Raw genomic sequence first — 26,083 nt, forward strand, 5'->3', positions numbered from 1 at the left:
GATTGATCAAGTCAAGTAATTAACAGGGAAAATGAAAGTTAACTTATTAGTTTCTTGCTATGCCTGGATTATAACTTGCAATCGGATATCGTCACGAAGAACGATGAATCGTATGTCCATACAGAACAACGCTGTTCCATCTGCGTTCTATTCAGTAAAGCACAATATATGCCGATATGTGAATTACGGCTGAATATTTATTTTGGCAAAATGATACAATGCGGTGACACGTTACTGTGAGTCTTTGACATTATTGTAGGTTCAGTTAGAATTGTCTTTGGCAACCATCAGTCTTCCCACAACCCTTCTCGGGCAGTAGAATGACACCGTCTTTCGGTGAATAATGGGAGATTGATCTACCACAAGACTGTGATTGATGGCATGAAGCAATTAAAAATGTACTCGGGTGCGAAAACGTAACGTCGATAAAACCGGCATTGCGTGAGTTTGACATGTTCCGCTACGCCATAAAATCAGCCCGGGGACTTCTCAGCCTTTCCGGCGATCCGCAAGAAGAGAATCCTTCATCGGCCGAAGAATCTTCTTCCGTCGCGTCATCCTTCATCCCCGGTCCCGGCGAAGTCCGTTCCGTATCTTTACGATTTTTAATGGCGTCTGCTTCTGGGCCTGCCATGTCGTTGGGGTACGGCTGCAGAAGCGGTGGATGCCTTGTATTCACGGGGGTTGATTTGAGAGAGTCGCAAACTCCATGAAATCTGTCAACCGTGTCGAATGGAGTTAATCTCTCGCGTGAATGCTTCGAGTAACATTCTGTCTCTTTCCTGTCTTCCTCTGGACCGACTTCGAACGGACGCCATGTTGTCGGAGCTTTTTTGCTTTTTATTTCTCTTGTCGGAGTTTCCGCGTGCTCTTTGACGGATCGAATCCAGTCAGCAACTTTCGAATTCGGCTGATTCGGCCGCCCGAACACAAACTTGTTTTTCAGCGTGTCGTTCCAGTTTCCGGGCATGTTGCTCCATGGAAATGACAAGGGGTAGAACTGTAGCGATGGCTGGAACTCGAAAGGCGTCTGAGCGACAGAGGGTGAATTGATTCTGCCGGTGTTGGGTGGTGGCTTTTTTATGCCTCTCAGTTGATTGTCCAGGAACAAGGCGTCCTTCACCTTGTCGATGGAACACGCAATTTGCTCGCTTGTCATGTTATGAACCTGCAAGTAAAAATATAAGTCAAGTAATTTTACTAAATATGGTGTCGTGATGAATAGCCAACGATACTCCTTGGTACAAAATACCAATTGTATATCGAGACATTGGAATGTTCTTAGTAGCGATCCATTTTGAGACAAATGTTCAGTAAGGCTCTTCAAAAATGACTTTTTTCTCAATTCGTACTGGCTACTTGATCAAATTGTTAGGTTACCTAATTTAAGCCTACACACCAAATTGGTTCAATATCAACCAGTAGCCGCTTGCTTAAGGAGAAGAAAGTTTCTATTTATTATATAAAAATAAATAAATAACAGAAAATTTGAAAATTTTCTCTTCTCCCATGAAAGTGTAAGGTTATCAATGGAAACGATGTTCACCAAATTTGGTTCAATTCCAACCAGTGGAAGCGAAGTTATCGCCCTCGAAAAATTTGGATTATGAATAAAATAATATTTGCGGTGACCAATTCTTTAAATATTTATTATAGTGGTACCCAACGTAAATACTATTTTATTCAAATCCAAATTTTTCGACGGCAATAACTCCGCTTCCACTGTTTCGAATTGAACCAAATTTGGTGAACATCGTTTCTATAGACAACCTATCACTTTCATTGGGTGAACAGAAAATTTTCAAATTTTTTGTTATTTATTTTTATGTAATAAATAGAAACTTTCTTCTCCTGTAGCAATGCGGCTACTGGTTGGAATAGAACTAATTTTGGTGTTTAGGCTTGAATTAGATAACCTAACAATTTTATCAGGTAGCCAGTACGAATTGAGAAAAAAAGACATTTTTGAAGAGCCCTAATGTTCAAAGGTATGCATCGTTCATTTGAAATGTCGTGACCTTCGAGTACATGAGAAAAGCATGCGGCTTACTCGCTTGGTAATTTTCATATATTCATTTTCTACTTCTACTTGAAGTAATTCTGACAAAACTTGGAAAATTTTACTTCAACTTGTAAATGACAAATTGGCATTACTCCCACATCTACTAAAGTTAAAATCCTGGTTAGTTTGACCAGGTCTGCTGATATGTTGAATCATAACAGGGACATCTGAGTGTATGGGTGTGACAGAGCATATGGGACAACTGACCAAGAACGCAGACAAGAGAAAACGACATTCACAGCCTCCAAAATATTTAGTATTCGCACTTTTGACGCCATCTGTTTGGTTACGTAATCCTAAATTGGTGTTAAATCGTTTTATACAATTTTCGCCTCTGTCTAATTATAGTCCGGAATCCTTTCATGACTGTATCAATACCTCAAATTTACTGTTATGGGTAGGTAGGCTATCTTGAAATCATAATATACTATACTATATTTAATAAATTTCATATTGAACCTAATCCGGAATAAGCATTAAGAATCACCTGTCGTTGATGACGCCTGAGACTGTTGACGTGACGAAACTTTTTCCAGCATTCCCCGCATTGGTAAGGTTTCTCGCCGGTGTGGATTCTCATGTGCACCGTCAACGATCCCAGTTGACTAAACTGATGGTCGCAGAGCTCGCATGAATACGGTTTCTCTCCTGTGTGTACCTGCAAAGCCGACATAAATCTTCTTTGAAACATGGACTAGTTGGTATTAGGAATCGATGCGATAAAAAATAGTCACTGATTTCCGGAATCGGGGTTATCACGGCCATTTTTCTAACAACAATTAAGCTATAGTAAGTTCCATGTAAGTTTTCGCGCGCCTATCAGACAGAGGTGGTCAAAGTATTTACCGTCGTTATTCAAGTAAAGAGGAAGATCTTCGTTACTAACTTTAACAACTAAATAGTTGTTAAAGTTAGCTTTTATCAACACCGTCACACATATTTATCATATTGACTTTCAAATGCATTTTACATGAGAAGCCAGTGCCCACAGCAACTTTGGAATCACCAACAGGTGAATGAAATAGACTGCAAGACTTACATCGCCTTTATTTCTATATATCCTTACAACAATGGGATAATTTATGCCGTTTGTATAGTCACCTGATTTGTGATACTGATTTTTGGGCTTGGCCCACCAGACTGATAAGGTGTGAAACGCCATTATTGTTTCATTTTCCACAATTAATGATGATGATGGTATTAATAATATCGATGACAATAAACCAGTTCAGTATCTTGGTGCATTGATCTAGTCCACAGATTGCGTTAGGTCGAAGCTACGTAAAACCTAACCAAATTCTGGTCAAACTATGGCTATGCTATGCTAGCAAAACAGGAGACACGGTAACCTGGTAGAGTGGGGCATAGACCGAAGCCCGAATGGATATCCAGCCGAATTTTCTGATTTTTGACCGGAGCCGGATGGTCACTTTTTTCCGATACCGCCAGAGTCGGTTCGGAGCAGGGTCATTACTTTTTCACAAAAATACGGGCAGCCTCTTCCACCCTGGCATCAATAGTTACATTGAACAGTTCATGGAAATAAACCGCCGGCCAAGTGCAAGTTAACATAAATACTTCAGGTTAGGGTTGGAATTGGTCGATTCGTTTTGAATTTCCTGTTTCTTTTGTTTCAATCACATTCAATGCCAACCTGTGTGTTTAGATAATTATTATCAGAGTTTTTTCGGACCGCATCACGATCATTTCTAGAAGCTGGCCTAAGATTCGGACCAGAGAATTCAAAACAGGATCGGAGTCGGATCAGAGAAATTGTCGATCCGTCCGCACTACATCATGGTATAGGCAATAAATAAAAAATAAAAAAATAAACTATATTGTAATATAAATAAATATGGGGTTCGATAATAGTGATTGCAACACTACTTAACTGTCTATTTAATGCAAACCGATATTGATAGAGGCAGCCAGTCATTGTATAAAATATGATACACAGCCCTTGTCACTGCTACAGGAGGATACGAACAACTTCGTAAAAGTAGATGGCTGATATACTAACCCTCTCATGCACTTTCATGTGGCAAATATAGGAGAATTTCCTACTGCAGTAATGACATCTGAAGCATCCCTCCGTCCGTTCACAATCTTCATGCATGGCGCCGGGTTCCGTATTTTGCGTGCCCAGCGTTTCGCACTTCTTTTTGCAATCTTTCTTGCTCTTAACGTGGTTCGACTTGCACCGTTTCGTCGGGCATTTCACGCTGTAATCTACGGGCGAAGTTACACCTGATAGGTGGCGTTTCTGGGTATGTTGGTATTTTTTAGGCGGGCTCAGTTTGTGCTTGGCTGCAATTTTGAGACCACGCGCTCCTGCTTCGGGCGCTTTAGAACGCATTAGTTCTTCCATGTCTGGGATATGACCTATTGGAGGGACGTAGATCAAGGGCGGCACCGGAGGAAATAGTCGGCTTTGAGAGTTCGCCTGAATACCGTGGTCTGCGTGCGGGTACCTTGGCTTGTTGGTAAATTTCTCATTGGTATCAAAGCGGATGCCTTGGAATACGGACGACAGGCGTGAAAAGTTGGCGTAAAATGTACTGAAGTCTTTGCATATCAGCTTGTCCCTTTCGCTCATGGAATTGTAACAGTTTGACAGCAGGTTTTCGGCGATGTATAATGACGGATCTCTTCGTTCCATATAATTCGCCATGCTACTACCATTTCCCGAATAGTCCCCGTCTTCCCCGTTGATTGATGGTAAGTCTTCTGGTAGCTTGAGTTTCAACGCTCGGAATGAGTTCATCCCCCTCCGCACCGACAAAGTGAATTATACGTTTAATCAAAACTATAGGCTCTAAATTTTATCTGCACAATATCATATAGTATAAGACTCTAAATCGTGTCAATATACATTGAAGTCTGGCTTTCAGATCGTGTGCATGGTAATTCCTATGATGGTAATACCTGTGCTGCTAATACCGAAACCAGTGGTTCACAATCGGTCATGTACGAAGTGATTTCAGATGGTGCACAGTAATTGCATTTCTTTTCAAGTAAAATTAGAGTTTTCACAAATCGTTAATGCGAATTTCTGTTATGCAGTAAACGACGTTATTGAATGCATACTCAACACTTTGTTTCATTCGACTTAGTTGCACCCCGCCTAGATAAGCTTGGGGAAAAGAATTTCAACCATGATAATAGTTTTACCTTTGGGTGCGTATTATTACTATTAGGCGCGGATAACATCATGGGTTGCATCAGTTTCGAAATTTCCGGGCCGACTTATTTGCTAACCCGTCCACGTTAATAGTCCTACATCAAGGGTGTCAAACATACGGCCCGGTCCACTGGCCGCATCCGACCCGTCAGACGATTTCAGCCTGCCCGCAAAGCAATTGTGAGTAGATTGAAAAATATCTTTGCAATAGCAAATTTTTTAACGAATGTTGGGATATTATTGTAAGAACTACTTCCCAGAATGCAGCAAATGTCAAGATCACAGGCTACAATATAATCATCCGACAGCGGTGTTATGGTTTCTCTCTAGTCACAATCAGGACAAATATACGCATCTCAAAAAACACCTTCTAGATAAAATATAGTAACCACTGCAGTCATGGAAACATCAGATACATGATCGGTATATTTCGCGCAATGCGAGGCGAAAGATATGGATAGTTGATGAATTTTGTTGGAATGAATGAATGAATGAATTTTGCAATGGTATCTCAAGGATATATTTAACTATAGAACTTTGTATTCTTACAACTACTTCACCATCTGTACTGTTACGCGATTTTATTTCGGCGCCTTCATAACATCCTAATGCCTACATATCCCCCTTTGAAATCCAAACTCGCCCCAAGGGAGCGCCGGCGACATGGTTAAGGACCACTGGTATAGATGTTAAGATAATACGGTGGAATTCTGCTATTTCATGAGTATGTTCATTGTGTAGAACAGGGGTGTCAAACATGCGGCCCGCGAAGCAATTCTGAAAATAGGCTGTATTATACAGCGCATTTTTCACAAATGTAGAGATCCTATTACGAAATAATACTGACATTAAATTATCCTTAAAGACAGCAAACGTCGACTATTTTCATAAGCCACATAATAACCATCTGACAGTGGTGCTGCTGTTACACTGTAGTCACAATCAGCCACAACTCGCTGCAATTCACACCTAATTCCGAGAGTGCAAAAATGTGCACAGTGAGTTCACAATTAATGGAAAATGGACCAAAACGTATAGTTATTTGCAGAAATAAAAACGTCAGTTAGAAATCGGTATATGCAGGTTACATGGAGAATATAATGATGACACGAAAATATAATTTAAATATCTCTGGTCGCCATCCTATTTCACTTATGACTTACCGGTTTCTCGGCCTCCAGAGAAACCCGAATCGCGATATAATAATAATGCACCAAATTTCAATGTCTGCTTCTGCGGTTAAATAGCTTGTATTCCTCACAATGCATGCACGGAACTATATTGTCAGATTACGACAAAAAACAAAGAAATCACAGCCATATGCCAACGTATGTTGTCGGCAACACCGCTGTTTTAGCTGTTCATATATTTATTCAACCGGCCAATCGTCGTAATTATGCCAATTCCATTGTTTACTAATAAAGGTTATGATAGAATAAAACCACGTGGTTCATGATAACCATGTTATGTTATTCTGTATATAGACTTAATAATTGAGTATTCAAGTGCAAAACAAATGTATGGATTTTGAGGTAACACTTCGGAATTATTTGATTGGCCTGGCCCGCGAGTGCCCTGAAGGTTTCAATCCGGCCCGCGACGCAATTTGAGTTTGACACCCCTGTAAAACGTTCCTGGATTCGTTTGCGAAGATTGAAGCATAAACCGAGCATGTACGTGAACAGAACGTTGAATTAATTCCTATGCTAATATCCTCCTTACAGCTGGAACAGACCTGGTTAGTTCTGCATCCTACATAGATACAGGACAAAGACACCGCACACCATTCATCACACCCCGCTTATTCAATACCATATTTATGTAACGAGTGAATATTTTAGTAGCAATATATATTGGTGCGAAATTACGATGCAGTACATATTGAACTCGGGGTATGCATCCAATATAGCGTGATGTAATTTAAGCACCTTCCGCTATCAACAACCAGCTGTATATCGTCTACTATTTATAAATGCCTGGTAAACTGAGACAGTACCCCCAGAAATTAATGAGTGATCTATTTCGCACTAAATGACGTTCCAGATTATTTGTCGTGAAATGATAAGAAATACATAACAATTGAATGATATATTCATATTGAAATGAACCCGTATATATTTTAGGCTGACATTCATTGGGAGTAATCCTCAGCAACTAGCAGAGAATTGGACATCGTGTATCAACAATCGTGTCATCATGTTCTCAGTACTCTAGTAATTACTGACGTTTACCCCTGACGAGTGGCAGCCAGAAATGTTTGGTTTATTTCCTTATAAATATTTTATTCAATTGTATATTGAAGTTATGTACGTCCAAGAAACTATTCAAAGAGACGACATCGCAAATGTTGTACCGAGCACTCCACTGAAATTTAAGTCCATACAGAAGAATATACATTTCGTTAGTGTAACGATGTCAAATATTTTGCGATTGCGAACCAAGTATAGAACATTTCCTACACAATGCCCGATGAAACAAGTTACATGCTTAATCTCTCAAACACAAACACTTTCACCAAAACGCGGAATCTCTACGGATAAGCCGTGTCTTATTTACTACGCGTATGCATCCGTTAGCATAGTAGCCTGACTGTGCTGCGATATGATTTCCCCGCCACCTTCATCGATAACCCTCATTAGTCGTTGCCTTGACTTCCTGATAGCGATAGCACCGAAAATCATCGGATAAGGGCCTGGCGTAGGCGGATGGCGTTTTTTGAACAGCTATAAACGGATTATGCGTACGGTATGGTATGGTGGTATGTTTAGTGATCATACGTCCTACACGGACTGCTTGGGTGACAAAATCATGACTGGTCAGTTTTTAACGCAGATTCACGCGTAGAAGTATCCAGGAATACTATTTAATTATGTATAAATATATACTTGGATATAACCCTACAAAGGTACTAAGTAACAATTGATGTATGGTGTCGGCGAATCGATATTATAACCAACCCAACGTTTTTATCTAGCTCATATTTCAATGTTCTCCCTGGGCAACGCCTATGTATCCTCGATTTCAGTTTGACAACGACACTGACCATATTACATCTTTGCAATTCCATTTCAAGGTTTATAGTGCATTTGATCAGATAGTTTGAAGATATCCAGATACACTCGTAATTAGTGTGTATATATGATCTCGGTTCTAGGGTTGCGTGCCATGGAGATACGTTTCGACTATTACAAATCTGAATGTGTCTCGATATGCATATTGCGTGGATCACATACGAGCTGATGTTGCCTTAATGCACGCGTTGCATAGAGCCTATCCAGGCGATCAATCGACTTTCCGAAACTAACCATACATAAGGGAAGTTAAGCGGATGTGAAAGTTACCGGTTGGCAGCAACTCGCGTTGTTCAACCAAGATGAGTTTTACAAACCTATTCTCGACAGCACAGTGTATAAACCTCTTGTCATAATATGCTTGCCGGAAAATATTTCGACTTTGACTTAGCTCTTATAATGTGCGTGCTGTAGTTATGGGTTTGTCGCTTTCCTCAGATTTTAGGCTACTTCTAGCAGAGTGGTAGGCTCCCCAGTTCCAGCACCAATTGCTTTCGAATCCGGCCGAGGTCGACTCCATATTTCCTACCGAAGTGGTGGAGGTTTATTTAGGACACCTCCCCCCGTCTGTTAAGGATATCTCAAAAATCCTAGAAGTGGGCCGTGCTACAAGCCGGAAGAAATGGAATCACAGTAACGAATATCGTTCTGGTTCAAACGTAAATGGCGAATGTAGTCGAAATACTATGAATATCAACACAAGAATAAGTCGTAAGGATAGAACTATTGAAGTCGAAGTTGTGACGCTCTAATCTTAAAATTCAGTCAAAATGACGTAGTATTCGAGTTGATGAATTGCCTTATGAAATGAAATGGTCGCAACGATGCGATCCTTATGTTACCGATATCATGACTGCGCAGAAATTATTTCAACAACATTTGACGTAGCCCCTGAAAGGGTTTGACGTTGGTCGTTGCTATTTGAAAGGTTTCCGCAAGTCGTACCTACTGATTAGGTTGGATACGATCGTTAGGATTGCTCCTGAAATTCACAAATCGGGGTACTTTGCAGGCACCTTATTTTGAATTTCCATGCCTAGACTATTACGACAAGAATTCTACTGTACAACTGCTACACTAGACGAATGGCTACAGTCCACTTTCTCTGAAATAAGCAATGGTTATGGGACGATACAATAATACGGTGCTTTCATTTGCCCCGGGCCGCAGTAATGCGGCTGGCTATCATGCTTCATAAAAGACCTACCGTTACATAAATGCAGCTTGTACTGCAGTGATCTACCGTCAGTTGCCACGACAGGTGGATTACTCCTCTGGCACACAAACTATATGCAGGTAAAATTATGATGTTAAAATTCGTTTTACAGCAGGCCTACTTAGAGCAACAATTAACGATGATCAGAGCAACGTCAAGTTCGATCGTGTAGAATTCATGGAATGAAAAATACCTATATTAATTCACGACTTCGGTTAGTAAATGAATCATCCAGCCACCTAATCAGGAATTCATGTTATCCGCAAGAGAGCACATTTCATCATCCCATTATGCACTCAATTATCACACGACCAATCACATAGACTCGAATGAAATAATTGTAATTGCAATCTGCCAATGCACTCGTCATGTCAGAGCATCATTCTCAAAAGCAGACTGCATTGTATACTTTGTACGTTATGCGCCCGGCTAGTGCGATTACAGCGAGCATCACCATAGTCATGATGAATTGTTCGTGTCAATAATGATAAACTTGGTGCATCTGAACAATTATATAAAGCCAGCATTAAGGTCGGGCAAGACGTAACACTACACATCGCTATGATATATTTCTGAGAGAAGAAATGACCAGCACTGTCTGGCGGCTTGCGGGGGATCGGCATCTTTTATTACCTGCTTTATCGAAAAGGAAATATAAGATTCTGAGCATTACTTGGATATGAATGAATTAGATATGGGTTAGGGGCATAAATTTTTTTGCGGAATTGTGGTAACAATTGATCATCGAATTGGTTGCTGATATTTTGGGTACCTCATCCTTTCGCACAGCACTGTATACTATTTTGAAAAATTATATACAAATAAAAGAATGTTGAAACTTGAAACAGCGATCGTAATTACGTCAAGTGCATATGTCATATTCAGTTTATCAAATGTTCTTGATCAGAGGTGTCCAACCCGTTGCCCGCGAGAAGGTTTTAAGTGGCCTACGCTCTAATTTTTGCAGTAAGTTACATTATCAAAATATGAATTACCCTCATAATTGATTGTGAACCTACAAGGTCAGGGAAAACTTTGAAAACATTGACCGCTAAATGTGGTATATGACTAAAAAAGCAATAGTTTCGTAGTAATACCGTATCCAGGAGCGAAGAAGGGCGCAATGCCCCCCAGATTTAAATGTTAATCAACATCACTTGGAGTATTTCACGGTCGATTGATTCAAATTGAATATATTTTTCGGGCTTCGCGCAATTTCGTGGTTCAATATACGCCTAATGTACAGAACTGAATCTAACTTTAGTAGCTATTATGAGAGCGCGGCTGGGACATGAGAGCGCCCTGAATCTTCATGACATAATGTCTGCGATTTTCGTGCGTAGTAAGAAGTCTTGCGTTCGCCGCCACCTAATCTAGCTAATCTAACAGAGATCATCAGTGCTCAAGTGGTCCGCGCAGTGGTTTGGAAAACCACATGTGCCGTCCTGGCCGAAAAGTTTGGCCACCCGTGCTCTTGTCGTTGCAGTTTCGTTTTCCACATACTACTTGAAAAACTAAGTATGTGTATTGACGCCAATTATCACTTAGATGGTCACACTGACCACGCGTCAAGTTAATATTTCCGTAGGACTTTCGACTTTTCAAGAACCACGCCAAAGACTGATAAACTCTGTAAAAATATCAATATCAGGATAAATCCCGCAGCGTAGTATGATTTAATTCGCGTAAAACATCATGTCCATCGTGTTCCAATGGATAGAGATTATTCACTAAAAGAGGACATAAGATTTTTAAAAAAAGCCCAATTATCGCAACAGCATCCAAATGGTAACTTCAATACATCTGATGACTTGGTCGAACCACTCCAAGAATAGGATTTCAACCTAAAACGTACTTAGCCTATGCTTATCCTATCCAACTGCTAACAGCAACATATCAATCGTATATTCATACCATATCGTAAATTCATACCACATGCCCGCTACAAGGCCGAATACCGCGCAAATCAGGTTTCCATGAGCCGCAGTTCATTTTTATGTAACTTTCAAGGAAAGGAAATGAATCTCGGCTATTTGCAGCAAGTAGCGTTACGCGCCGCGAACAGCAATCAATTGAAAGTGCGCGGTGTAATAATTTCAGTGCTTGCTCGCAAATTTCTGTAAATTACTCTGTATTTCGGATTCATTACCTCGTGTATTTCGACACCTGATGACTCTGGTTTGCCGACATTTTGAACTTTCGTTTTGATTTACAGGGTCTTCCTTGCGATGCTGGTATTTTAAGGATTAATGATCGCATTGTGCGCGGTGTCTTAAATTGGCTTTGCCCGTGCGTTTCGAAGTATATTACGCCATTACGTGTTACGTGACACTAAGTGAATTTGAGTGATTTGAATATTGAATTTTAAACACTTTCTGTTTTGTTGGGCGTACTCTACGTATATCGTGCATCGCAACTATCAAAATTTATGGAAGTGCGAGTCGAACATCAAAATACATATACAGTCGACTCCTCTTAATACGGACACTGGTTAACCAGGACAACCGCTTTATTCGGCCAAAATGCTCGGGAATGGAACAAAAGATCGGTTAGTCCGGACACGGGCTCGAAATTACTGTCGTTAGTTCATGGAACAATCGACAGTTATTTTTTTCGTTTTAACACAAGATGAGTGTTTATAGTGAACCAATGACGATCCAGGCAGTAGCAATCGACAATGAACTCATACAAGGCCGTGGAAGCTTCATATTCGCTCGCAATTGCGTGCACCTTGTAGCACATATCTACGGAAAAGTTTAACAGAAAAAGTGAAATTGCTCACTTAAATAATCGCAGAAAAAAGTAAAGACGCTTCCTTTACAGTTCGCCAGCTAGTTGCGGTGATGGGGATATAAAAAGGGACTATTTGAAGACCATATGCGTGCTGTGTTACACAGTAATACAGTATGCAGTCTTTTTTGATACATTTTAATAATAAATACATATTTATTCCCAAAGCCTTTCGGCTGACGCTCATAAGGGGTTACCGCTTACCGTCAGCAATAATGCGAGCAATAAAATAAACTAAGTTTATCAGCAATCGGCATCGCTTATTATGAGGTCACACCGAGGAAAGTACAAAATTCAAATGCGGGAGATCCATAGCGCATAGGCACGGAGATAACAAAATAAAACAAGGCAATGTGAGATTTTTAAATGACACACAAATTCATTCTATTGGCATTGACAAGATATTTTTTTAACGGTTTGGTATCGAATACACTGTACAATGCAACTAACCGGAGAGTATAACTAATGTTCGTTCTATGCGATCTGCGCCAATTATTGCAATATCGCGCAGCTGTAACTAATTTATTGCACAGTATTACCTTATTTGAACTGCGTTGTGTGTCTTTGCGCACGACCATGTAGCAAACAATTCCGCTTAACTCGGACAAAGCATTTTATCCGCTTAATTCAGCCAAATGTGAGCGGAATCACACTGTTCGAAATAAGCGGAGCCGACTGTATTTAAATGAATATTTGGAAATACAAGCATGCTATATAATACCGACACATGGATCTTTTGAACATTTTGAAACTAAACATTTGGAAAAGCGTGTCTAATGTCAGTTAGCTTGAGCTAACTTCTCTGGTATAACATTTGAGAGAGGAGTTACGCGGTATACATATCGATTATAGGCAAACTTAATAATCATAAATAGCCGAAAAAAATTTCAGCACTTATTAGAAACAAGTTGAGGAAAATACTATATGATTTAAACAAGAATCAACACCAATATGATTTCTGACATGGATAGCAAGACTCATAGAAACTCTATTGAAAGCATATCGGTTCGACACCTTAAGACACATGAAGCTATACTTATATACACTATTGGCGATAGACTATCGCGTTAGTGATATATATGAACAATGTTCCCTCTAAGCTGCGCACGTGCGCAAATGCGCAAATGCGCAGTGCTGAGACGGTCTCAGCGCACAAAAAATCCGAAATGATGAACTTTTTCGAGTCGTTACGCACTGTTGTCCAAGGGTCTGCGCAGTGAGTGGGTGAGTGTGCGCAGACTCGTCAAAAATTAGAGAGAACAATGCATATGAAACGAATCAGTCGTCGAATGATTAAAAGCTTTCCCAGTAATATTGTATTCAAAGCATTTTCATAATTGACGAAAAGAAGAATGTATACTTGATGTAATTCGTAATGATCTACGGACGTGCAGGTAAAAGAAGATATAGGTGTATGCTATTCATCATGAGCCATCTTTGTCAAGAATATTGCTTGGATGGGGATAAGGATGATGCGAAACCCTAAAAGGTTCGGTTTCGTAAAAACACGAACTTTTTTGAAGGGTTATTTATTAATGCGAATGTGAATACGATTACATGACGTCATGCAATATTATATGGCCAATTCAAACAGATTCCTTGGAGTCAGACACTGTTATTAATATTTGTCTAAGCTTGATAATATCTTGAATGAGCATGCTGATATATTCCAATAGTCTGGGAAGGTTTTCGGCCCGTAAGAGGCTCATATTCGCAGCCAATATTGTTGAACTGCTCTTCACAGCCGAGAAACGATTTTGCATGACCGGATCTCATTAGAATTTGCGGTTGAATGGGAAACGACCCGATTTATCATTTACCACCACAATAGCGAGGTCTTTCAAGCAAAGGATCGGGAATTAGTATAATTTTAGTAATGCAAGGTTTGTGTCAGTTTTCTGTTGAATTAACTTCGTTCTGCCATTGTAAGAGAAAGTAGCAAAATTCTGGGATTTTGATTAGAAAGTTAGTAGGGCTGGGATCAATGATTCGAATCGAAATTGAGTTTTCTAGCGAAGCCGAGACGAGTAGAGAAAAGGTGATTTCCTTTGAGTACCTGAATGATACGCATTTCGCCATACGAGTTATTTTATCGACGGCTATTTTGTTTGATACCAGTGTTGGGTTGACTCGAGTCATGACTTGACTCAAGTCAGACTCGAGTCAACTTTTTCGCATCACTTGACTTGACTCGAGTCACTTTGCAAACATGACTTGACTTGATTCGACTCGGCGATTCAGAAATGTGGATTGAGTCGTGACTCGGAGCAAACTTTACGAGTAAATTTGAAGTCATCTAGTAAACGGTGTCGATTGAATCGCTGCATCTATTTGATGTTCGGATTGTTCGCGATTCGCCGTGTGACTTGTGAGAGCAATCAGTCATTCACTGATTGTACTTTTCACTGATCCTCTATTGTTACATCACAAATAAATTGAACGAAAACAAATGATCACAGCTTACGTTTATGTACTTGCTGTTGAATAATCTAATAGTAACGTATCTCTGTTTGTTAGACGGCTCCGTGCTTACATCGCGAAGTGCCCACCTTAGCCAACCCTCTTGTATGATTTGAATCGAATGAATATAGTTTATACGCTTATTATCTCACGGATGTGTGGATGGGTAGTGTATTGTACCATATCAATTTATTTCAACTTCTCGGCGTTTCGTATTCGATCCTCTATTATGGCTCACGTATTTTATTAGCAGCTCTAAGCGTGCGTGAGCGATACAACGCCTTTTTGCACGTGTATTTAACTTAGTACTTGTTATTTGATTCAAAATATATCACCAATCAATCTGTCATTCACACACACAACTACCAAAATGTAATGACTTTGAATCATCCCTCATACTTCGAAAATTCAATTTGACTTGAATTGTGACTTGACTCGGGACTTGACTTGACTTGACTCGACTTGACTCGAGTCACCTCCAAAAAACGGGTGACTTGACTTGACTCGAGTCACTTTCGAAAATCGATTGACTTGACTTGACTCGAGTCAAAATGTGCAATGACTTGAGTTGACTCGTGACTCGAAGGTAGTAACTTGATCCCAACACTGTTTGATACTCTTTTCTTTTGATGTGAGCCTATAAATTATGGTTGCATTTAAAACAAATGGTTGTTTAAAATTCTCATGATTTAAACAGTGTTATAAACAAAGGCCTTTTTAAAAAAATAAAAAAAACTTGTGATTATTCAAGTTGTATGATTTTGCCATAAGAGTGTAAATACTTTCCAAAAAACATGTCGTATGAGCCTGCGGACGATTACCACCCGATACAGCCAACGTGTACGATATGAGATGGTTGGCAACCTCGAAATAGTCGGTTCAAAAGCTATAGTAAGCAGATATAGATCATTGGTACGAAATGAATGTTCTGGTGATGATGACCTCTACCGTTTAAATACTGAATAACGATGTAGTCCCGGTTCAAAAATATTTTTGGTCCGCATATAACAGGGGTTGGAAGCCTATCTCGTCAATATTTGCCTTATATTTTCAACTGTCAACTACAATGCCCTATGCCGTCATAATTGAATATTCGACGCGCCATGACTTGAAAAAAATAGAAACCACGTTTCAAACAAGGGCTTCTTTTAAACATGCTTGTTTTAAATTGATTTTTGTTTTAAATGCAACCCTACGTGTTATCAACCCCAGCACCTAGTTGGTGTAACACAAGGCTTGGCACGCTGGCGCAAGCGGCGTCTGTATGAAATAATAGTGATTGACTCGCAAAAATGTCGTTAAGGCGAAAATATCAAAATATCTTTAATTTAGTTTACTGCACCTATACTCGATACTCGAATACTCGATTCGCCTAGAAAACTAAGGTTCGATTCGAAATCGAATCACTCAGGTATACGATTTTTCCCGACCCCTAGGTAATGTTTGTGAAAAATTATAATCTTCTTCCCAAAAGTTCACTGCGCAGAAGCCAGACTTGAGTATATCTCTTGCAAACGCGAACCTTTGAATCATCAGCACTAACACTAACTTGAATATAGATCGTCTGCACCAGTCTCAATCTGGAGGAACTCATTCCGAAAAATCCCGCTAGCGGTATTCTCGATGTACATGTAATATGAAATAATGTACGCATGTAAGTGCTGGTCGCACATGCGCGTATATATCTCAAACCAAATATTGTCCTCCGATTGAATACCGAAATATCAAAAATTGCAGTTTGAAAACGCTCTATTTCAGCATAACAGCGCCATCAAGAATAAAGTTTCTGTTTCTTTGCTATGTATTTTGAACCTCAGCATTGCGGGTAGCTGATAGTTTTGAACTCGCTCAACTTCCATTGGTAAAGGCCATTTCAAAGAACAAGCTGTCGGAAGATATAGAATCAAATCACGAAACTCGCTTTCTCGAAGCTAAATTAACGTGCGTGTCATTTCAGTAAGCGCGGTGACCGTAAAACCATTTACGCACCCATTCGAGTGACTAGCCGCTTGAACCTGATGAGCGATTATGTATAGCTTCTATGATAGTTCAAGATAAAAACATTTACCCACCAGCTATTAAGATCGATGTAGAGTCTACATTGTAGACTTAAGTAACCATATCAAACCTTAGCTTATAAACTGCCTAATTTCAAAAAGGAACATATCACGAGAAGCCACAAAATGTATCCGGAGCCCTTCTCACACTATTTGTGATTCAATCACATTAATCTGTGTAAGTTCGACTTGAAAATATTTGCCAATTTACGCATTGACACTAATTTATCTTAAGACACAAGCTAAAGCATGTACTCTACTCTTAAACGTGGACGATTGGCATGAATAATACTCCGGACCTCTATTACATATCTGGCTTTAGCAATAAATTTCCACGGCTAATGAAGTATTGATACCGTGCTATTACATAATACGGAACGTACGCACTCGATGTATTCTTTCGCAGCTAAACAAGTTTGATGCATGCACTCATAATTACCAAACGATGTATAAGGGGCAATAGCTTCTTTTGAAATAGCCATTAATTTCAATAACGGATGTTTTCGCTAGCCCATTTACGCCGTAATTAAGCCAGTAGGTTACTAAACAATACTAATGTTGTACGGTGCGGCATGACAGGGTATCGGAAATATCACCTAAGAAATTACGCAAGAAACGCTTCTTGCCATTGTGTCTTCGATTCATTGTGTTGGGCTTAGTCGTAACTTACGAGATTTTTTGTAATAGCACGAACTGCCGTACCTTGAATTTTCGCGCCGAACTTTTCGCTATACGATATCAACAGTTATTGTCCCGGGAGTATTATTCGACGACTTATAGCGGACATGTGAATAACCGGTCATGAAATTCAGAACACGTGCGTAACTTACCGGGAGCGGGACAACTTGCTGTGATCTGGGCGCTTCGCAGAATAATTCCAGCTATTCACCAATAAACCATTGTACGAGTCTATCGACTAAATTAACACCGAGCTGAAAGCAAGAAAGAAGGTATCAAAGGTGACACGGATAGCCGTCCCAGGCAGAATCCCGAATTAAACTCATTAATAAGTCGCAGTTCGTTTGCGACACCCCAAAGCAATCAATCCTGCGCCTAACTCGCGAGCGTAACAATGACACTCGCGCGATACCTTTACGACATTGTAAAGAAGGGAAGGCGAATCCCACCGCGAGATATTGGGTTGCTTACAGAGAATGGTAATTGTAGTAATTAGGCGCTGAGCTCCTTAGACTCGAAACGAAGAGAAGAAATGAGGACGAAATTGGCTCTCTAACATCGCTTGTAAACTTCAATCCACAAATAGAGTATTTTGGCGTATTATAACCTGCTACATCCTCGTATTTATCAGAACCTTCGTCGGTTGACACGACAATATTATTCGAGGCCAGTGCAGAACTTTGGCATGTCAATATACACGGAAACCACTTCCGTTCCTGTTTTAAATGCCGTTGGGGTGAGAATCAAGTCAACAGTACTTTCTGGCAGAAATTACAGCTTTCACACCCATACCAGTTGATATAAACGAGGAATTACACTGGTATATATGATGACACATGCCAGGAGTGATGCTCATGGGTGCGGTTTACCTATGCCAATCTAAAGGATGGTGATACACACTTTCTGCACTAAAACCTTATATAGATATTATAATAGACTTGGACGTGTTTCAAGGTGTTTGGATTGCCCACATTCGTTGATATGTGTACTTACATATCATCCTCTCAGACCTCCATCGTTCCAATACTAAAATCACCAACCAAAGGATATACATTTGATTGGATGTAATGAGGAAGATGAGATGCAGTTAGACTTGGTAGTTAATCTCTGATAACGTACTGAGTTAATCACACCTAGAACCAGCGCAACACTAAGATGCATCTGTCATATCTGAGGTATTACACTGTAACTTGAACTGTAATGCTGCTGTCTATTGCGGTTTAAAGCGTCTATACTCCAGGATAAATGACATGCACACTTTCGAATGGTAATTTGTAGCAATAATTCACAATAGTTGAACGTATAATCGCATCCGTTTGAGAACAGATTAGGCTATATCCAATCCGCCGGGATGAATGGCTGCGGTACACCCGTAGGGTGTTAATCGCCGGTATGACAGACGTTACATCGCTGATGCTACATGGGAGGCTTATCCTCAAACGGAACTACCCAGTAGCGTCTTGTCCCGTTAATATCCCGGATTATCGTGTTTTAAAATGCACCATCATTCAAAACATAAATCCGTTTCAAGTCGAGCAATCAACCCTCTGATATTGATAATCCGTTTCCGGACATGGTGCACTGAAAAGGTGGTGTCGGAGTAACGCACCTAAAATCTGTATAATTCAAGTTCACCCTTCTCGTGTCTGTAATTTTTCGATTTCAAAGTTAGTTGTCTTCAAGTTATGCCAGTTTAGCTTTGACACTTGTGTGTTATATTCTCTTTTGGTCTTGTACGGCTCAGCACGGTGTTATACAGAGTTTATGGAATGGTACATCAGGTGTAAGCACATTATATGTGACGTATAGTCGGATGATTGCTCCCTTCAAATACATTACAATATTCAAATAGGTGTGCAGTACACTGATCTTGGAACAACATCTACTCAATATCTCCCGAATCGACGCTACCAGCAATAACTCTAATATATCGGATATCGTTGGAAACTTTAGTGACCTGAAGCGCGCGGATTAGCCTTTCCCGCGGGCGAGGGCATTTGTTTATTGCCGCCGTTTCGCGTAACCCTGTGTACTTCGCGAAGCTTACTTGGAAAATTGAACGCTCCGAAGGGTGATCCGCTGATTTATCGCTGTTTAGAAGGCTTGTTTTCGTTGAACTAATGCCGGCGCAGCGGATTCCGCAATCACGGACCCGACAAACGCATAGTTTAGATAACATTTCGCAGCAAAGTACAAACGAGATGGGCATACGATTGCATGCGTAAACAAAAACCGTAACTGCCTATACGTTTATCTCTATTTCAATGGCTCAATCACCTGTTCAATTGAAAAACATGTTTATACATTAATATAGTCAGAGTGATGTTAATAAAGAATGTTTTTGGAACTCTATAACATATCGTTAAGAAAACTATTCCCGTATGAAAAAACCCTGTATATAATCGTAATCGAGATTGTCCTTGCTCGTAATTGCAAATCGCGGTGCCGCGTTTGGTGTCGTGAAGCGGCTTCATAAATAGACCTATCATAATCACATACGCGTATACTCTGGATAGTAGGAAAACTACAGATCTGCGTATCGTATAGAAGTATTTCAGAGGGCATGTATAGCTCACAGCATCCAGTAATTGGATAGTCGTGAAATGTTTTGCTTGATACAGGCGTCCGCGTTTCGAATGATAAACTTTATTTAAAGTCAGCACGTAAACCTACACGTCAACGTGCAAACCTATTGGAAATGGTGAACTAGCCCGAGACTTTCCAACACCATTTCACGTTAAGGGATGTCGGAACGGCACTCAGAACATCAGTGCTGCATTTTGAGCCCCTCGCCATCAATTCTACATTTCAATGGTGAGAACGTGAGTGAGTTGATCACATTCACGCTATCGATGAAGTATTAACTGGTAAATATATCGGTAGGAAATATACGTATGCAACGGATTTTAGCAATATCGTAGAGGGTAAATCGGGCTGTTGTCCTTTCAGGTAGGCTTCCTTTCGCACCCATTTCAAATCATCTCAAAGTCATCTAAATCAATCCTTATGTAGATATAGGCCAATCCCAGGGCGTAGTACGGGGTTGTAATGATCACGATTTCCTGATGACTCGACTTCACTCGAGTCATTTTCTCAAAATACGGAAATGACTCGAATCGACTCGAGTCAATCTGTGTATTGGCTCGACTTGGACTCGAGTCATTGCGCATGACTCAAACCAAGCCATATGACTCCAGAATCAGACGGCCAAGACCAACATTTCATTGCAATTCCGAAAAATAGTAACGTAACCCCTCTGTCGGGACTTCAGCTATTGGTACTGGTACTTGACAATGCGACCAGAAACTGCTAAAAGTGAGGAGTATCAGTATATTATGAACAGAGTTATAAAACGAGCAGTAGGGCTGTTCAAAAATAACTTTTTTTTCCTGGATTCCAGCCATTTAGGGGTTAAATTGTCAGGGTAACCTACAAAACGCCGCACACCAAATTTGGTTCAATTCTTACAAGTATAAGGCTCCGCAGATCCAATTAATAATTTTAATTTATTAGGGAAAATTAAAAAAAAAATTGCAATTTTTCTGTCAACTCCATGGAATTGTTGAGCTGTCTTCAAAGACGATGCAAAACAAATTAGAGTCAATTCTAATTAGTAGAAGCGGAGTTATTTGAGTTTTTTGTTGATATTTCTCGGATTATCCTTGATTGGTGGTGAGCAGTCAACACAATGACTTGGACTCGAGTCATGATACCATGACTCGGACTCGGCCCTCTTCTCGCTGACTTGGACTCGGACTTGACTCGGTGGTGAATTGAAAATGACTCGACTTGACTCGAGTCAAAACAATGAAAGTGAGATTGACTTGTGAATCGGAGCCTTGTGACTTGGTTACAACCCTGGCGTAGTGGGTTCTATTCGTGAGTGCCGCTTTGCCGTCCCGTCTTGGGGTGGCAAATGGCAACACAGACCATTCAAACTGGTATGTATCTTCATACGAATTTCTGAATTTGCAAGTTTTCTCCAATTGGAATGGACGTGAATACGTTATTATGTAGCGTAAAGTGCCGAATATCTAATTTGAGCCATATGCTATGTTGGAAAGCGGAAAAATACTCACTTATGTTCAGAGTTGAATCTACTTGGAATTAGTACCGAATTGTTTCTTCAAAGTGAATACGCTGCTTCGCTCTTATAACGTTATCAGGGCTGGGCATAATGAAGTAACTGAGTAATCGAGTATTATAGACTTCGAGTCGAGTCGTTCCATTATGGAAGATGTGGAAAGTTCGAATATAAACCTGTTGCGCTATAACAAAGAATATGAGGCCAGTCCTATATCACAGCAAAGATAAGTTGATATTATTTCGACCATGCCTATTTCATTATACTTTGCGGCGATAATGTGGGTCGATCGCGACTTCACAGATATATTTCATCTTCATTAATCTACGCAGCTTCGTACTACATATTTCGTATACTGTGATACTACCGATCGAGGTTAACACCCTTCCAGAGTTTCGAAGCTGTAATTTTGGTTGATAACTATATCAGTGGAATCGCGACGTACCGTGTTGATGAGAAAATTCACTTTGCGAAGAAAACAACCCAGTCAACTTCGACACGAGTCACGTGACTAGCAGGATTCCGTGGATCCGTGATACAGTTAACACAACATCAGCGAACGCGGACAATAATGGCTGCCTGGATTTCCAGGAAAATCCAACATATATTCAGCTAATGCGGAGCCACGATTCGCGCGGATAATCACCGCTTCGGCCAGGCGCTTGCAATAACACGCAGCAATACATTGATAGACCCGTTCCATTTGGCACCACAGGCTGTTCGCACCAGAACTAGCCATTGGGATTTCTCGGAATCGGGGAATCGAAAGTGTTCTGTTGTCGGTTTTAATGACAGCATCTAGATAGCTTGTCATTATCTTTGATGCTCCGAGAATAGTAAAAGACGGCTTTACTTTGGTTACGCAATTTAATTAATGAACGGTTGCTATATCTTTCTGAGATTCCAGGAATTTGTCTTTTTTACTATTGGGCGATCGTTTAACGATTGGATTCGACGTCGACCGCAAAATTCCTAGCGAAGTATTTTAGGCCTATCTATGGTGTCATTCTGATCATCCAATCTCCGTAAGCGGTGTCTTACAAAAGCCTAGAACGAAAATGAACCGTTCCTGAAGTCGGCGGAATCGTGAAAGTAACTGTCGGACTGGTGATTTGTATTTTTTGTGAGGGAAAGCATGAGACAGTTTTGTTCCGTAATTGCTAAAACTTCAGGACTCACATCATTAGAATAGTCGTCAGACAAAAATATCCTATTGTCCAAATTATTTTTAATTGCTTGCAAAATTGCCAAAAGCCCACTGAAAATCATGATTTTTTCTTAATCTCTCCCAATGACGGGATTGAAACCTCGCAACGACATCCATGTTTCCTGTGATATACATAACCGCTATTCCAAAATAACTTTAAGGTGAGATGTTAGATAGAAATGACCATAGGTTGGACGTTATATATTTATTCAATACTCTGTTTCTCAGTTTTGAGGATTTTCAAGGCAATAAATACAGCTGTAAAATACGTTTCGAAAGAATAAAAGTCTACCCAATTTCTACATATAGGCTAATATGATGTTATTTTCACGGAAAGTCATTTTGTCGGTGTTTCACACAAGCCTACAGTTAATAAACAAGACAGTTGACGGTTTCTCGATAATTGGGCTAGTTTTGAACGAGAACTCGTGGGGGGTCCGCGGAGGTCCGTGAAGGTCCAAAAGGGGCCCGCAAAGACAAAAAGGTTCAAGACCACTGCTCTAAACCTTCGAACGGCGGACGGTGCCTTTCGATTCCATCCTAGATACGCCGCTGCATACGTCCTTGTTTTATGGATGCCATGAGCATTAATTTATAGAGAGATCTTCAATGCTGTAACGCTAGTAGGATCAAAACACGAATGATCTGGTTTTAAGCAAGATATTTCTGAAAATGAGGTATTTCGTTATACATCTTATTATTTACTGTCGAGGTGAAATATTTGATGATATGGCCGGTTTAAAACGACCAAATCCACTTCGATCGACATTCCATAAGGCTATTACTAGCAATTATATTCCAACTAAAAATATATTATATTAAAATCTAACATATAGCATAAATAAATATATACCATTATAATTGTAATATCGAGATAGCATGGTGAAAGTCAGCTCAGACAATTTGAACTCCCTCATTTTATCAGACAACGCCCATCATAGAAGAAAATTCCATGTACGTACATGTTGTACAGTCCTGACATAAGTGTCCGGATTCATTCCGTGCATACGGTACTGTACTATACTCAACAACGTTCTTTTGATTTCCCCAGCTCTACTTATGTTGCAATTAGGCAATATTACACCTGGAGAAACCGGTGCCAATTTGCGAAGAAACTTAGCCTACATATTTCAATGTGAATATCTCCATCGTCATCCAATCCCTATATTAGGTGTCTTCAAAAGCCTATAACGAAAGTGTGCCGTGCGAAAACTCAGCACCTCTGCATGATGTAAAATGACGAATGTGGACGAAATACAATGATTACTAAAACCAGAAGAACAACGACCGTACTATCTTATGCGTGCAGTCTGACATTGCCGCACTTTGAGCGATAAAAGTGCGTGTTGTTATAAATCGGGTTTTGACTTGACTCGGTTAGACTCGAGTCACGTTTTCCGATTGACTTCACTTGATTCGATTCACTACATGACTCAGATCTGTATGAGGTATGAGCTGAGAAATATGAATTGACGCCGTACTCTACTACTCAATCTTACAATATTAGGTGACTCGAGATCGTGAAATTTGGGATGGCCGTTATTGATTTTAGTCACCTTGAAATTTCGCGTGACTTGACTCGCAACTTGACATGAAGTTTGTCGAGATGACTCGATGTGACTCAAATGACAGTTTGCGATGACTCGGAATGACAAGCGACTCGAAGGCATAATGTAATTCACTCATTTTATCGTCTGGGAGTAAAATGTTATCTGCAAGCAGAGAAGTAGTTAGAGTTGCTACTCAAGTAGAAGTAAAGATAGCGTCATGAATTTCTACTTAAATACAATTGGAAGTAGCTATTTACAAGAAAATCCAAATATACTTCACGGGGAAAAAGAAAATGATAATCTGGAAAGCAATCAAGAAAATAGGTTCAAAAAGCAAAAGGGTATCATGCCATTAGAGCTTTCGACTTCCGGAACTGCAAACACATCTTAGCAACTAAAGCAGAATGACTAACGACACTCTAGATACCTGTTATTTTCTACCCTCAAAATCGGTTACAGTAACATAGGGGCTATTTACCGCCAGTTGTGGCAATTTCACACGTGAGGCAAACATAACTCAAATCATTATGTACTTTACCAGTGGCGGCCAAACCGTGACCCGCGTTTTGAGTTGCCCGTGAAGTAATTCTCGAAATTAGTCATAATATCATAAAAATGTATATTTCAGGTAATTTAATGTGAACTTGCAAGGCCAACCAATAATTTGATTAGCCCGACCTCGAAATTTGGGTTGTTGTTGATGAGTAAAACATCAGCTCCAACTCATTGGCTTAGCCAAAGGCCAGGACCATTGTTCGTAGATCTTCGGATATGACCACAAAGTAGATTATTCCGTGGCAGATTTATTTGACTTGATATTTACCGACCACTTTATGCAATTTATTGTCGCTCAATTTCTTGTATTCAGTATTAGTGCCCATCCCTTCTGTCGGCGATCAAACGTTCGCTTAAAATGATAGACACATGTTCTCCAAAATCTTCGACATTGATATGTCCAAGCGCCTGATAATCCTGTCCTTGCCGAATGAGCAATATATGCAAGTATATATATTATTGACCGAATTCATTCATTACCTTTCAAAATAATTCGCTCTTCGAGCGGCTAGAACGGTAATGCCAACATAGTTTTATTGCCTACATTTTTATCGATTTTGATAAGTATATAACTATTGCTTTCAACGTTACCTAATCCGAATCGCTCCTATTGTACCAATAAACTAGGGTTACCATACGTCCTCTTTGTCCTCTTTTTTGACTTTTTTGAAAGCTTCCTCGGAGGACGCCCTTTGTCCTCTTTTTTGATAATCTTGGTCAAATCTACGGCCAAAATCGACTGAGATAACGTAAAACAGCACTGAAGTAACGCTGAGACGGGTTTTTCGTGAGCTGAGCCGGAGGTGACCTTTTTTTAGTCAACCACCAAACAAGGTGAAGAGAAAAACTGTATTGTGATCGCTCAGCGGAAAGTTGACCTTTTTATTTGTTTAGTCAATCGACCACGAAGTGTGAAAAATTTACCATTATTTCAGGATTTTCTTCCGGTTTTGCAAGTCTAAGAATTCTGAAAAGGTGTCCTCTTTTCAGATTTCCAACATATGGTAACCCTACAATAAACATGGTCGTGAACATTCAAGTAGCCCGCGCAGCGGTTCGTAAATCTCATGTGGCCCTTTAGCCGAAAAGGATGGCCGCCCCTTGTCTAGGCAGTAAGTAGTTTTACCTTGAACCCTGTTAAGTAGAGTTGGAAGCAGTCTAAAGCAAATCCG

General features: G+C 40.1%; 1 protein-coding gene across 1 annotated transcript; it reads right to left on the reverse strand.

Moving 5' to 3' along the window:
- Positions 1-179: 179 nt before the first annotated feature.
- LOC145435568 (uncharacterized) lies at positions 180-17,792 on the reverse strand. Its single transcript, XM_080312852.1, has 4 exons — positions 17,668-17,792; positions 4,083-4,830; positions 2,550-2,720; positions 180-1,168 (listed from the first exon to the last, which is right to left on the reverse strand). Exons 2-4 carry the CDS (start codon positions 4,824-4,826, stop codon positions 461-463), a joined length of 1,623 nt encoding a protein of 540 aa, XP_080168978.1. The 5' UTR covers positions 4,827-4,830; positions 17,668-17,792; the 3' UTR covers positions 180-460.
- Positions 17,793-26,083: the final 8,291 nt, after the last annotated feature.

Source organism: Botryllus schlosseri, chromosome 3, assembly GCF_051294905.1.
Source record: "Botryllus schlosseri isolate E-star chromosome 3, Bs_hap1, whole genome shotgun sequence".
NCBI classification, from domain to species: domain Eukaryota; kingdom Metazoa; phylum Chordata; class Ascidiacea; order Stolidobranchia; family Styelidae; genus Botryllus; species Botryllus schlosseri.

Bases quoted from the DNA above. Each gene is read 5' to 3' on its own strand.
- LOC145435568 (XM_080312852.1), bottom strand. From the start codon at position 4,826: ATGAACTCATTCCGAGCGTTGAAACTCAAGCTACCAGAAGACTTACCA. The intron at 2,721-4,082 runs GTTAGTATATCA...TCGGCTTTGCAG, and splicing joins ACATGAAAGTGCATGAGAGG to GTACACACAGGAGAGAAACC. The intron at 1,169-2,549 runs GTGATTCTTAAT...TTTTACTTGCAG, and splicing joins TCAGGCGTCATCAACGACAG to GTTCATAACATGACAAGCGA.